At 36.7% G+C, this 14,802-nt stretch overlaps 1 protein-coding gene across 6 annotated transcripts in view; it reads right to left on the bottom strand.

Annotated features, from left to right (window-relative positions):
• Positions 1-269: 269 nt before the first annotated feature.
• Positions 270-14,802, bottom strand: part of SUGCT (succinyl-CoA:glutarate-CoA transferase) — a 728,181-nt gene continuing 713,648 nt past the window's right edge. For all 6 annotated transcript variants that reach the window (XM_081286416.1, XM_081286411.1, XM_081286414.1 and 3 more), the window contains one exon: positions 270-767. In XM_081286416.1, coding sequence (XP_081142542.1) covers positions 604-767 — 164 coding nt within the window. In that variant the 3' untranslated portion in view covers positions 270-603. The remainder of the gene's footprint in view (positions 768-14,802) is intronic.

The raw sequence follows: 14,802 nt of genomic DNA on the forward strand, positions 1-14,802 counted from the left end.
AAAATCAATCACAGAGACTGTCATTCTGCTTATTGCTTTGACTTCCTAACAAAGATTTAAATGAGGATTTTATGTACAAGTAGAAAATGTCCAGAGATCTGCTCTTTTTCAGGCCTGTGTGGGCGGGTCAGGCAAACATTTAGGCCTTTAATGTAATTAGAATGAGAAGTGTATTTTTACAGGAAAAAAATTAAATCTTTAAGTTTGATTTCATTTTTAATTGACAAACAGTAATTGTATATATTTACAGGGTATAATTTGATGCTTCATACACATATACTTTATGGAAGGATTGAATCAGACTAATTAACATATCTGTCACCTTAAATATATACCATTTCTATTGGATGGAAGCAAAGTGATTACATCTTTATAAAAAAAATTCCACAAATCCACAATTAAACCATCATCTGAAAGAAAATGTTAGGGAATAAAAGGTGGGGTATATTTGAAGGGCACGAGGCTCGTTAATTCCAGAGTTATTGCAAAGATTCCAGGCAGGAAATCCTGGCATCAGGATTGGGGAGAAGGATCCAGAGAGTATCGCCTTTACCAGCAAATTGCACTCAGACTGTGGTTTTGAGAAAGAGTGCTTCTCTTTTGTCACTTGGTTTTGTGTTGGGTCACGACTCCAGCGCTGAGCAGCTCCCCAACAGCCCTGTCATCGTATCCAAGGACCTCCTTCAGGATGCACGTTGTGTGCTGCCCAAGCAGGGGAGGTGGCCTGGCCTCTGACATCTTGAACTTACTGTATCTCACAGCTGGGCCTGTCAAAGGAGGGGGAAAGCAGGAAGCCTGTTAATGACTAACCCTGGGAAGTTAATTACCTAAGCAGCCTGGGGTGTTCTCAATGAATGCCAAGAATATCAGTGCCAGTTACACCCTTGCAGATGCACCATCCTTTTGGAAAGGAATGTATTTACACCCATGGCTTTTCTTGACTCAGGTTCATCCAACTGTGTAGTGGTCATCTGACCTATGGCCATGTAGTAGTCTGCATGTTTATGTGTAGGTATGTGCTAAGCCTGCTCAGAAGTTGTCCCTCCTAATTACAAGGACCCTCAGATGCAGGATATCCAAACCTGGGTCCAAGAGAACAACAACCACAGATACAAAGTGTCTCTCTGTGGCTAGAAATCTGAACTGAGGTGAAGACAACCTGAAAGGCTACCATCCAGTGTCTGTTATACAGCAACAAGATTTAGTTGGATAGATTCAGACCAACCAGACTGCAACCAGACCCTGGTTAGACTTTCAGCAGTAAGAGGAGGTCACATGTGCAAGCTTCAATGTCAAGTAGGACCCTTTTGGAAAAATTCCTTAACTTCTCTGAACCTCGTGTTCCACAGCTGCATACCAGGTATGATAATGTTCACCACACAGGCTCAAGGTAAGGATTTAATTGAGAAAATAGGCAGAAAGTACTAAGTTAGCATTCCCTAGCCCATAATAACGCACACAACTTGCTGGCTACTATGATTAGAAAAGCTGCCACATCTCTCTTGAAGCTTGCGGCATAAGGGGAAAAGGACATTTATTGCCAGCTATTTGCCAAGCACTAAGTCACTCTAAACAGGGTAATTCAAGCAATACTTTCAACAACTGCTAGAAATGGATTTTATTATCCCCATTCTTCACATAATGACATGAAAGCCCCAAAAGCTAAGGTTTTGCTCAAGGCCACATGGCTAATAACAGTGTCAGGATGAAATTCCATGTCTCATATTAAAGGCCAAGCACTTTCTATAATGCCAGTGGCCTCTTCTTACTTCTCCCTTCTCCTTTGACAAGCTGGACACTGGGGAACATGTTTTGACAAATTTTACCTTTGTTACCTCATTCAGTAAATGGTATTTATATTGGGTGTCCTTTACATCCTATTTGATCAGGCTTCATGAGAACAAATTAGATAGTGGTCCCAAGAAGACTTTGTAAAACAATACATTTCTACATCCTAAAAAATTTCCCCCCAGCCTACCGATGATTTGAGGAGCCATAGGAACAATAAGGAAAATAAAATGTGGGTAGGTAATGGAATATCTGTCAGTAAAACAGCAAATGTGCTTTGAACTCTTTGGAGAATTCCATTAATAAAAATGCTTTTGTACATGCCATTTTTTACAGTGTTCACAGATCTTTTAAAACCATCAACTTGCAGCTCTGTGCCACTTACCATCCACCATATACCAATGACAATTTCCAACTGATGCCTAAAATTTCCCTTCTCTGAAGCCTAGTTAAATTCATTTTTTCTTCTCATATTTTTCTCTAATTTTAGAAAAATGACTCTTTTTTCAAGGATTGATTTCTGTTTGTAAAGGAGGACACAATTACAGCACACACAGGGAGGAGGCAAGGTCCACCACTTTCCCAAGATTGTTGATGATTTTATGTTTTAGCTATTTCATTCTTACTCCTTGATCCCTCAGACTCTGTTCCATTTTGATATCAACTTAAAACAGTTTTAATTCAAATTCTGTCTTTCAGAAGAAGAGCTCTTCCGAGGGATTGCCAACCTAAAGTCAATATCATGTGGTTTTATATTAAATGAATTACCTGGAGTGAGACTACAGAATGAAATGCAGTCATGTTGCTGTACCAAGAATCTGGGTTGGAACACAGCTACTACTCCTGCTGGTGGTAGTAGCTATAGCAGTGAGGAGGAGGGAGCAGTCATTGTTGTAGCAGTAGCTACTGCTCCTTAAGAATAGCCAAACATGCACCAAAGCTTTTACATATATCATCTCTCATAAGGCTCAAGATTATGGGCCTGTCTGCAGGGTAGACTATTATAATCATTTTTCCAAATTAGAACATTAGAGGGAATGGAAGTTTCAAAGAAAATGTGTTAGAGTTAAGGATAGGAGATTAAAATAACTTGGCCAAGGCCAAACAACTTTTTTTTTTTTTTTGTACTGGAAATTGAACCAGGGGAACTTAACCACTGAGCCACATCTCCAGCTTGTTTTATTTTTTATTTTGAGACAAGGTCTTACTAAGTTGTTCAGGACCTTCCTAAGTTGCTGAGGCTGACTTTGAACTTGCAATCCTCCTGCCTTATCCTCATAAAGTCAGTATCCAATTTCAATTCTGGTGGTTTCCAGAACTTGGGTCTTAAAAATATAGGTAGATAGATGATAGATAGACAGACAGATAGACAGATAGATAGACAGGCATAAACATACACTCATATAGTTATACGTACGCATACTTTGCTGAAGATAAATTTTCATAACATAAAATGAACCATATCAAAGTTAACAATTCAGTACATTGACAAAACTGTGAAACCATTACCTCTATTCAGTTCCAAAATATTTCTATCACTCCAAAATAAAATCATATACCCATTAAGCAGTTTGTCCCTATCCTTCCTCCTTCCAAACCATGATAAACACTAATTTACTTTCTATCACTATAAATTCATCTTTTTTTTTGGTACTGGAAATTGAACTAGGTGAATTTAAGCACTGAGCCACATCTCCAGCTTGTTTTATTTGTTATTTTGAGACAGGTTCTTACTAAGTTGCTCAGGACCTTGCTAAGTTGCTGAGGCCGATTTTGAACTTGAGATCCTCCTGCCTTATCCTCCCAAATTGCTGGGATTACAGGCATGCACCACCATACCCATTTTATCTATTCTTCTTTTTTTTTCTACTTATATACCCCACAAGGCTTTCTTACCTATATATTTTTAATTAATTAATTAATTAATTATATTTATATATAACAGTGGAATGCATTATAATTCTTATTATATATAGAGAGATCAATTTTTCATATCTCTGGTTTTATACATAGTATACTCACACCAATTCATGTCTTGATAATACTTATAAATGAAATAGTTTATGTGATTATTTTGTTTGGCAGAATATTGTTGAGATTCATCTACATTGTGTCAGTACCTATAACCTGGATTTTAAATGTCCATGCAGTGATCAAATGAGGAAACTCTGCATGTCAAATCATACTAAAGAGCAATCCAACTGTGTCACTCCCTTCATGTCATAGTTTTCTGGTAGCTTTTAGGGCTACATGAAAGGCTATTCTACCAGTGTAGATAAAGGGTATTTAACCCTTTGCATAAAAAATCTTGAAGCATTTAGGTTGGTGGAATTTTATTCTTCAGCAATTTTTTATACTTGTCAAGACAAAGATATCTCTACCATTTTAGGTTTTGCACAAAGAGAATAAAAGGGCACACCAAACACATTTGTTTCAAGAAGCAGAAAATGTTTGACAATTATTTACATCTAATGTCTAAGAAGAATGAATAATCTTATTTTCCATTAAAAAATAGATGAGCAAGTCACATGTTTTTAAATTTTTTGGCAAGGTATCATCTATGTTCTTCTACACTTCCAAATACTTGCAAGCTGTGTGATCTTGAGAATTCCTGAAGGCCCAAAGACTCTGTCTACACATTTATAAAATGAAGTTGACCATACACTATTGAGGGTCTATTTGTTTATTAAATATTATAATCTAGACAATATTCAAGATCAGTAATAGTCAAAGAAATGTATATGAACATAAATACAAGATGAAATTATGTTTATAAAATTAGTCAATCATGCGAGTATTTTTGTTTTTGGAATTTGACTTTTGGTCAAAGTATAAATTGATGCAACCCTTCTTGAAAAATTTGCCAACTGAATATCAAAAATTTTTAAAGCATTCACATGTTGAGTGGAGAAATCACATTTAAATTTTTTTCCTATAAATATAATCTGGAATGTTGATAAATTTTATAGATAAGGATGAATACAATTTTCTAAATCTGCTTGTTAATCTTAGCAACTCTTGACTTACTATGTGGATTTTTACCCTACAGCCCAGGAAAGTTCTTTGGTGAGATTCTGGATTTGTTAATTATTATTATATTTTTGTGGGATGGGTACCAGGGATTGAACCCAGGGGCACTCCACTAAGCCACATCCCAGCCCTATTTTGTATTTTATTTAGAGACAGGGTCTCACTGAGTTGCTTAGTACCTCAACTTTTGCTGAAGTTGGCTTTGAACTCGTGAACCTCCCGACTCAGCCTCCTGAGCCTCTGGGATTACAGGCGTGCGCCATGGTGCCCAGCTTATTATTACTATTACTTATTTATTTATTCATTTGTTTATTTGCAGTGCTGGGATCAAAACAAGGCCTCATAAATGCTAGGCAAACGTCCTAGCTGAGTTACATTTATAATCTGAAGGACTCCTATTTTACCTAATTTTTGTATCTGCTTATTGCTTTGCAGGTTGCTTTTTTTGTGTGTTCAGCTCTTCATCCTTTTATATATTGGTTCCATAGGTCTATCTCTAATCTTTCTCTCCCAGATAAAGAGGTTAAATAGTTATAATAAGGGGAAAAACAACAAGAAATATGTTCAAAATTTAAGACTGATTAGATTAATTACAGCGCGTCCAAATGATGACATACTATATTTGGTAATTCCAAGTTGTACTTTTTGGCTTTGAATATATTGCTTTTACATCCTCCTGCAACCATGCTGGAATATAAATATATAAACTGAACAAACAAAGAAAAGCATACAAATGAAAGGAATGAAAAGGAGTATCCCTAGTGAATGAGATTATTTCCAACTAACTTCAGAAACATGATGATGGGATCATCTTGATGGGTAAAAGAGGCAGAAAAAGCTGAAGCCTAGAATATTCTATAAGGAAACTGTGAAGAGGTGGATGAGAAGAGGTGGGTGACTATTGGTCTGTTTCACCCTCCAAAGACTGATCTTAAAATATTTGGTAATGAGAGAGACAGAAATGGGATTAGAAATAGGATTGAAAGCAGGATTGAATGTCTTCCAGAATAACTGAGACAGTTTGGATTGGCTATAATTTGTGATCCTCAACAATAGAGGAAATCAATTTTGGACATCTAGAATATTTTTTTCTGTGCAAGAACAATCAACCAAAATACCAGGAATATGAGAACCACATAGAAGAGAAAAAAATGAAAAATATATAGAACAGAATACTATGCAAAGGACACAAGTAAAACAAGATTTAGTATTTAAATTTTTCAACATTAGTTTCAAAATTAGGAAACTAGAAAATAAAGTAAAAGACATCACCAAGCATGTACAGAAAAAAATGTAAATGGTCCAAAAATTATGAGAAATCAGCTCAGAAATCTCATAAAACAAAAAAGGAGGAAAGTAAAATGTACAGGGGAGAAATTTTGCAACAAATAATATGAGAAATGGAAAGAAAACACGTTTTTAGGCTGAAAGAATCAACTGAGAAACCCAGTAAATGAATGAAAAAAAGATTTACATGTTGACATTTTCACATAAAATTAGGAAATCAGCATTACAAAGGACTGAGAACACTTTCTAAGGGTGTAGCAAGGGTTACAAGTCAGGGGCTAAAGATTAATGCACAAGGAGGAAAATGAGTTGTCAAACCCATAAGATAAAAAGAAAGAATAACATCAGACTGCACTAACTTCTCACAAATTTTCCAATTTGCAAACTTTCAAGGTATGTGTAAGACTACTAAGTTCCCTGAAGATGATTCCAGTAAGATATAGAAGAAAATGAGCAAAGAAAAAGAGAAAAGAATAAAGAGGAGGTGGAGGAAGAGGAGGAGGTGGAAGAGGAGGAGGTGGAGGAGGAGGAGGTAGAGAAGGAGGAGGAGGAGGAGGAGAGGAAGAAGACCATGATTTTCATATACATTGAAGACCTACCAAGGAATGTAAAGAAGCAGGGAGGAAGGAAGGAAGGGAGGAAGGTCACTCCCAGGGTCACATCGTAGACTTGGAGAACCAGTAAGGCAGAGATGGAAGAGAACAGAGATCTTCAAAAGCAAAATCCTCTAAGAAGACAAAAATAACAGTATCAGTAGGATAATGGAAAGGTTGGGGAAAATACAATAATGAGATTAAGTTACATCATACAAGAAAAACTAATTAGAAATTCTAAAAAAAAATCATGAGAAAAATCAAGATCCAAATAAGAATCACATCCAAAAATGTGGCATGATTTTAAGTAACTGATGGAATATAAGCAAAGAAAATCCATTTGACCTTGATGCCAAGAACATTCATTTTAGTAACACTTATAACCTTTTGCAACCTTTTAACAGCACTTAACATAATGTATTAATTTATCTATTTAGTTGCTTATATCCCTGGTGGAGGCAGGAACAATGGCAATTGTGTTTGCTAATGGCCCTACAATACATCTGTGTTCCCTGCAGAATGAAGGCAGTGTGGCAGGCATCTTTACTTAGACACTCATTATGATTGCAGGCTGTGCTTTTAATTTCATTGTTTCATTGGACTTCTCAATTTATATAAAGTAGAGACTATTATACCTCTCATTTTACAGATCAGAAAACTGAGACTCTTTTAAGGGTTAGTTAATTTGTCTAAATTTATCCAGCTAATAAGTGATAGATCCAGGACAAGACCTCCTGCCGGACTCCATGGTCACTCGATACAAACTTGTAAAACTACTGATACCTAATGATTAAATATATTGGAATAAATAGTGTTCATATCATATCAGTGAATTTATCACCTAATCTGTTTTACATATACTTTTTTAGTATCACTGTGTCAGTTTTAGGCAGTATGATCTAGATATATATCAGCAAACAAAACATAACTGGACCCTACTCTTGTGGAACTTAGTTTCTGATTTGGGAGATAGAGAACAAATTTTTTAAAACCCACATAAACAGAAAATAAATAAATTTATAAAATTTGGTTAAAATACGATAAAATGATTATATATCAACCTGCAAAGGGGATAATGCTGCAAGCACAGTGGGAAGGGGCCGTGGTAGGAATAAAGGGGTGTTCTAAATTGGGATGTTCACTGAAGGCCAGAGTTTATGTTGAGACATCATTGCAAATAGTGAAAAGAAGAAGATTCTAGGCTGCATGCACAGGTTTGATGTAAACTGAAAAACAAAAACACTACGTGTGGCTAGAACATGAGTTGACAATACATAGGTACCAGAAGTTGGGCAGATATCAATTGATAAAAGTTGGAGGGAGAAACAAGGAAGAGAATACATAAGGATTTATAGGCTACAGTAGTGAAGTTGGAAGCCACTGGTGCTTTAAGCAAAGCAGTGACAAGATTTATAGCAAGGAATATGCTTGTTGCTAGACAGGGAATACAATGTGTTTGGAAGTTGTTGTGAGTAGATCAAAAGACATAATGGTGGCCTGGACTGGAGAGTCTGAGAAAAGTGAGGGTGCTCAAGAGGAATTCTGGCAATAGAATGAAAGGATGCTGATGAACACATGGGTCAAGGTAGTTGGGGAGGGAAGGAGAAGAATAAAGGGAAAATCTTGCATTTCAGAGGTGGGGGAAGCTGGGATAGATTGCATGGAAAACTTTGGGTGGAAGAAGTCAAGGATTCTTTTATGGATTTGCTAAAGTTTGAGATACCCATGACATATCCAAGGAGAGATATCAGCTGTCTGTGGGCCTTAGCTATACAAATCTTGAATCCAGGGAAGAACTTTGGCTAGTATATAGAATCAAGAAGCTGGTCATCATTAAAATGTTCCCATTCTAAAATAATATCTTTCCAAGACAATTGCATTATTGCAACATCTCTGATGCTGGGGTTTTAAAAATAAGTTGTTTATACAGTCTTTTCTCCACTATCTAAGCTCTTAACCAATATCCATTGCATCAAAAATGTTTTGCATCCACAGAAAGCAAATTAAGTGACTAAAAAGCTAATCTTAAAAGCTCATAATTTTAGAGATAAGTACATTAAAAAAAGAAGAAATCCCCTATTCTTGGCCTTCAACAGATAAATCCCCATTGATTTGAGGATAGAAATTAGGACAGTTTTACTTTGAAAGAACTGTGGACTTTGTACCCCACAGAAAGAAGCAAAGAAAGCAACCCAGAGTTCTCTTATCCTGGGTCATGGCCATCTGGGGATAAACTAAGGTGGGGTGTTGTCTTTCTTCTGTTTTACTAAAAGCAAGTAAACTGAAAAACATTGAAATGAATGCACATCTCGGCAATTTCCAGCACATCAAGTAGTATGAAACCTAGTATGAAACCTGGAATCCCAAGAACTGTTCTTGTGAGGTACTGACCTAGTCTACTGCTTGGTAGTCAAGCCCTGAGTCTCCTTATATTACTCACAAGAAAGGGAGTTGAGTGGCATAGCTTATAGTTTATACCCACCCTAGGGAAGGCCTAAGTGTGATCTGCCTATGGTCCTCTAGGGGATGGTTCTATATCATTTTAGAAAAATGCCCAAACCTTTTTGCTTTAACTACTGACTATGTGCATATCTGGGAGACTGAATGGATGAATTTCATAGAACTAAGAGTTAGTTAACTGGCAGTTGACAAAATGCAAAGGTGGGTTTGGAGAGACCTCACCACTGTTTCTAAGTCATAGGGGATAACTTTTGAAAATACTGTTAAATCAGTGTTTATGATATACCAAGATTCAAGGCTAGATGTTTTATATTTATTATCTAATTTGATTTTCACAATAACCTTAGACCTTTTTTTTATATTTTCCAATTCACTGTGTCTCCATTTCACAAATGAGGAATATGGAGTTCAGAGAGTTAAGTAATCTATACAAGAGCACACAGTGGATGCAAATATAGCTCTGATGACTTCATAACCATTGTTTCTAAGAAATGATAGGGCAAGGTGGTTAGGACTACAGGTTCTGGAACCAGAGGGTCTAGGCTCATATCCTGTGCTACGGTGCTTACCTTAGCAACCTATATACCTCTAGTGGAGCCCTGGTCGCCTACCAATTTCAGAACACTGATAAGAAAGATAAGTTGTAGATTTGTGAAAGCAAGTTGAGGATAATAGTTTTAACTTAAGCATCTTTAATAAGAATGAACTTATTCAAAGTGAATGAAAAAGGGAGGAAGTAATCAACCATTACTTAAGTATTATTATATACCAAGAATCTAACACTTATTTTGTTTATTCATAATAACCCATTTCCCACTTCCTATAGATGATGAAAAAGAGTCTAAGGGAGGACCAATGATTGGCCAATTCACACTGCACATTAGCTAGTAGATGGTCAACTGGTGTCTCCAAAACATCAGAGCATGTACCAGAAATTAATTTTGTATTGTCATGATTTTTAACTCATTATAATAGAAGCAACTTTGGAAACATGGTACTTATTTTACTTCCTTAATAAACATTAAATATGTGCCAGACACTGTTACATAAGCTTAACCCATTTGCATCATTCAGCACTTTAGACAACACCAGAATGCACAATCATTATCCCCTATTTAACAAATGGGGGAGACAGAGACAGAATGGAAGTCACTTGCTCAAGATCATAGAGCTAACAAGTAGCAGAGCTATGACTTGCTCCAGAATCCTAGCTTTTTGCCACTTGGCCATACCATTTCACTTAAAATGAAAGAGAAAAAGTAGAACACAATTATTTTAGTCTGAAGTTGAACTTAAGGATCCTGAAGTAGAATGTGCCAAGGACAGTTTCAGTCTTCATCATCTAACCAGTCTGTCCTTTGCATCCTAGATCAGAGTTCCTTCAGATTTTTTTTTTGTCATATATACTGATCATCACCTTATCTTTTCAAGTTAATTTGTCATATGGTATCTATCCCATTGTAGGAAGTCCTGTACTCATGCCACAATCAGCACATCCTGATTTCTTCTGTTCCTGAGTCAGCCAATATTCTCCTATGCTACTCACCCTGAAAGGAATGAAGCCTTCATGTGCTCTCTGTGGAAAGTTGTCTGGCTCAAGGCACATGCAGGACCAGTGCCTGGCATGCCAGAGAATTCCTCAGACTAGCCTTGTAGTGTTTTCCATCTGTTGTTTCAAGTCCTTCAACAACAAGATCCTGTTTTGTCTCACCTCCTGCTAGAAAGCTTCTGTAATTCTCAGGCTGAAAAGGGAATTGACCCAATCTATGTGAACATCCTAAACCACTCTATCTCCAGAATTCAAGCTACATATCTATAAGCCAGATCAACTTAATAATGTAAACAGTTGCAGGAAACAGAGGTAGCCAAAAATACGTAGGAAGCCATAATGAATATTCAAGTAATGAGAACAAAATATCACATCATCATGAGGGAAGGGACCTACACAGTCCCTTTTTCCAGAATTTCAAGAACCTCCACTCTTAATGATGCATTTCCAAGCAATGGAACAACCTATTCCTAAATCTTACAGCTAATGAGCAACTGATTAGCATGAAGGTTTAAATTAATTAGGGCAGCTGACCAGTCTGATCACTATGGAAGCAAGAATGACTTCCATAAAATTAAATATGTTCCTTTGTTTTTCATTTGTTGCATTTTTTTATTTTAAATTTCGTATGATGTCAATCTCAAAAATTATCAAAAGTACTAAAATGCAAACATATGTTTCATAATGTATTAAATGTTATATTGAATGTTTTTATTTTTATTTCTTTGGTCCATTGCTAAGACACATGCTGTAGATATGATTTAATCTTCAGGGCTTATAAGTATAATAAGAAATTAAACTTCATTTTTCTAAAAATAACAATAGCTCTAGTATTGAGTTATTTCATAATTTCCCTCAAGTACTTGAACCCATCATTGTAATAATAACAATATTTTTATATGGCACCTCTCAGCCATAGCATCCAACATGCCAAATGGAGCCATGCAGTTAGAACACATTAAACCCATTAAATGTGAGATAAAAACAGACAAAGCCATTTAAACTAGCATGGAATGGTGGGGGAAAGCCATAGGGAATAAATATGGGCTTTGAACATCTTTAACAGAGCTCAGTCTATAGCACTGCTTGTGGGATCAGGTGTCCCAATAACTCAGTGTGACATGTGGTATGTACCACCAACTTGGATGGGTCACTCCTGCCTCACTCAGGGCTCAGAGGCATCATATATCACTACTACTCTAATGAATTTTGGTTCACTACTTCTTAACTTAATAAAGAGTGCTTCAAATGCCACTATAAGTTTAGAGTCTGTTTTCCACTATGTCTATCACCTTGTGATAATCATAAGTTTTGCCCATCAAATTTCCAGCTTTTACCTTCCTGGAACATAGTGGAGGTATTGCATGTTCCAGCTCTTGTATGGTTCAGTAGGGTCAGGTGAGCCCAGTGACTCATGAGTGGAAAGGAAATGTATGCCACCTCCAGAGCAAAGCATTCAATTTCCCATTTAATGCCTTCCAAATCTCTTTTCTCTTGTATGATAATGGTAATGCATGAGATCACGACTACTCCTCCAGCCTGGAGTTCTGTGAACCCATGATGAATGTGTAGTATAGGAAGAAATAATTGTGCTATTTCAAAACACCACTGTTGTCTGTTACTGCAGCATAACTGAGACTGTCAAGACGGATCCTATGCCTCAGTTTTAGTATAGAGACCCTTTGCCTGGACCAGAAGGGGAACTCATTAACCTATTTCTTCAGTAATCCTTTAGAAAGCATTCAGTCCACACATTCCAAATACTTTGAAACTGCTCATTTTGTATTTAGCCAATTTCAACCATGAAATGATAATAGCTATTATTTATTGAGAACTTACATGTGTGAAGCACTTGGCAGAATACTTTCCCATATTAATGAGTTTGATACACTCTATGACTTTAAAAGGTAGGATGAGTATGATACCATTGCATCAATGAGAAAAGTAAGGTTAAGTAACCTTATCAAAATTACACAGCTTGTCAATTAAAGAATTTCATTAGAACTTAGGCTGGCTAAATGCAAAGTGCATGCTCGTTAACACTAGGATGTACTTCCTCTCTGCATAATATGGAATAAAATCTGTTCTCATATCAGTGGCTGAATAAATACTGTTCTTTGGCAGATGGTGTTATAAAGCAGTACTGTATTACAAATACTTATATATTTCATGATTGCTGATCCATTAAGGCATTTTTTTTCGTTTGAAAAAGAAACAGAGAAATTTGTATTTGATGTATTTATCTTGTTTCAACCCATTGAAATGTCATAGTTGATTATCCATTTCCTACTGGAAAAATATACGGGCCATAAGGAAATGCTATTCACCTTCATTAGTAAACACTCTCCCCTCAAAGTGTGCTTCCCAAACCTTCTGCTGAAGTCACTGAAAAATGTCCGGCTGGAAGAAATGCTCTCCTGAATGCTCTTTCCAGCACTTCTGTTTGTTTTTCATTGTTTTTCACACTTCTGAAAACTCTAGGAAGGGTGAAGAAACACCTTGTTGACAATGTCTCTTTGCCAAAATAATCAATTCTTCTGCTTCTTTGCCTTCTAAAATTCAAATACTCAATAAAAGATATTTAGGCACATTCCCAAGATTTTGTTTGGTTAGACTTCACCATGGAAAACAAAATTGGTTCAGCTAACGTCTGTAGCCAGAACATTTTAAGCTTCATAGACCTTCAAAGTAGTGACCTTCTCCTCACCTCCTCTGCCTCTGTGCTCCATTAAGGAAAATACCGGAAGAAGTTTCCAGTCAGAGAAGCCAGATTACATTTCGATTCAGTTTTCAGAGGAAGAACTGAGCAGAGCTAGAGCAGGTGGTTATTTGTGGCTCTTACCTCAAATGAGCTTTGAAAAGTTCTTTTGTAAATCTTTGAGGTCTTTTGCGATTCAATAAAAATGTTTTGAAAATCTTAAGTCTCTTACTAAATGAATCAGCCTTATATCTACCATCTTCCTTTCTTTCCCAAGAGTCTGTAAGATCACATAAATCACAATCACATTCCTAGAAAATAGAATATCAAGAATGGCTTCTAGGCCTGTTTCAACTGGAGATGTGTTAATTGTTTGCCAAAAGGAGTTTACTTCAGTATTTCCCTTCTACTTTGCTTATACAAAGATTTTATGGGAAGGCCTTTCCTCTCTATGCTCCTATGGCATGACCAACTTAGAGTGACCGTGCCATTTTACCTCTGACACCTTGCTATTCCAGCGTCCTATATCAGATATGTGTGTCACTCATATCTTCACTCATACCTACACTTCTGATCTTCTCTGCCACGTCCTTGGTCCAAAGTACACCACAATAAGAAGAAAAGCTATCCAATCTTTTCCCCAGCCATTCCTTCCACTATGGTATTCTGACTCCTCCCTCCTGGTGCTAAGTGAGTCTGCTTACCAATCTGAACTGGCCATCCTCAAGTCCACATTATTCTTAGAGATCTGTCCAGCCTAACTTGATGTTGAACCTTCCCTTTTCCCCATAACCCAGAGGAATGCAAGCAATGATCCCTCTCTTTTCTTTCAACTTCCCATAACCATTGATCTGCTTCTCCTCCATGGTACATCTGGTTTTCTAATTAGATTGTCTCTTGTGGTATTGCCTAAGACCAAAATTAATGTTTTGCTCATTTTGTATCCTTTGTAGTACCTACCACATGGTGAGTGCTCAATAAATAACTGCTGAAAGAATTAGGCCAAAACAAAATGAAAAACCCCACTGGAGTCTTAGATTAGGAAACAAGGCCACTAGAAATATGTAAAATGCAGAATGAAAGGGAGGTCAAGGTTTGCAATTTGGTATATTTTGTGCTAAATGTAGTCATGATCACCTTTTGAGCATGCCATATCCAATCTATCAGCAAATTCTATTGACACTGCCTTCAAAAATACATATGAATCCAACCACTTTTTTACAAGCAGACTGGTCACAGTTACCCTTCTCTCTCGCCTGCAGTTCTTCTATGAGTGATCCTGACCAGGCTTCCCTGCTCATGTGCTTCCCTTCAACATCTTCTCAACAAAGCAACTAGAGTCATCCTTTAAAAATACAAGTCAGAGCAAGTCATTTCTCTACTCAAAACATTGGGAC

Source organism: Spermophilus citellus (assembly GCF_964194105.1).
Source record: "Spermophilus citellus genome assembly, chromosome: 3".
In the NCBI taxonomy this organism is placed as follows: domain Eukaryota; kingdom Metazoa; phylum Chordata; class Mammalia; order Rodentia; family Sciuridae; genus Spermophilus; species Spermophilus citellus.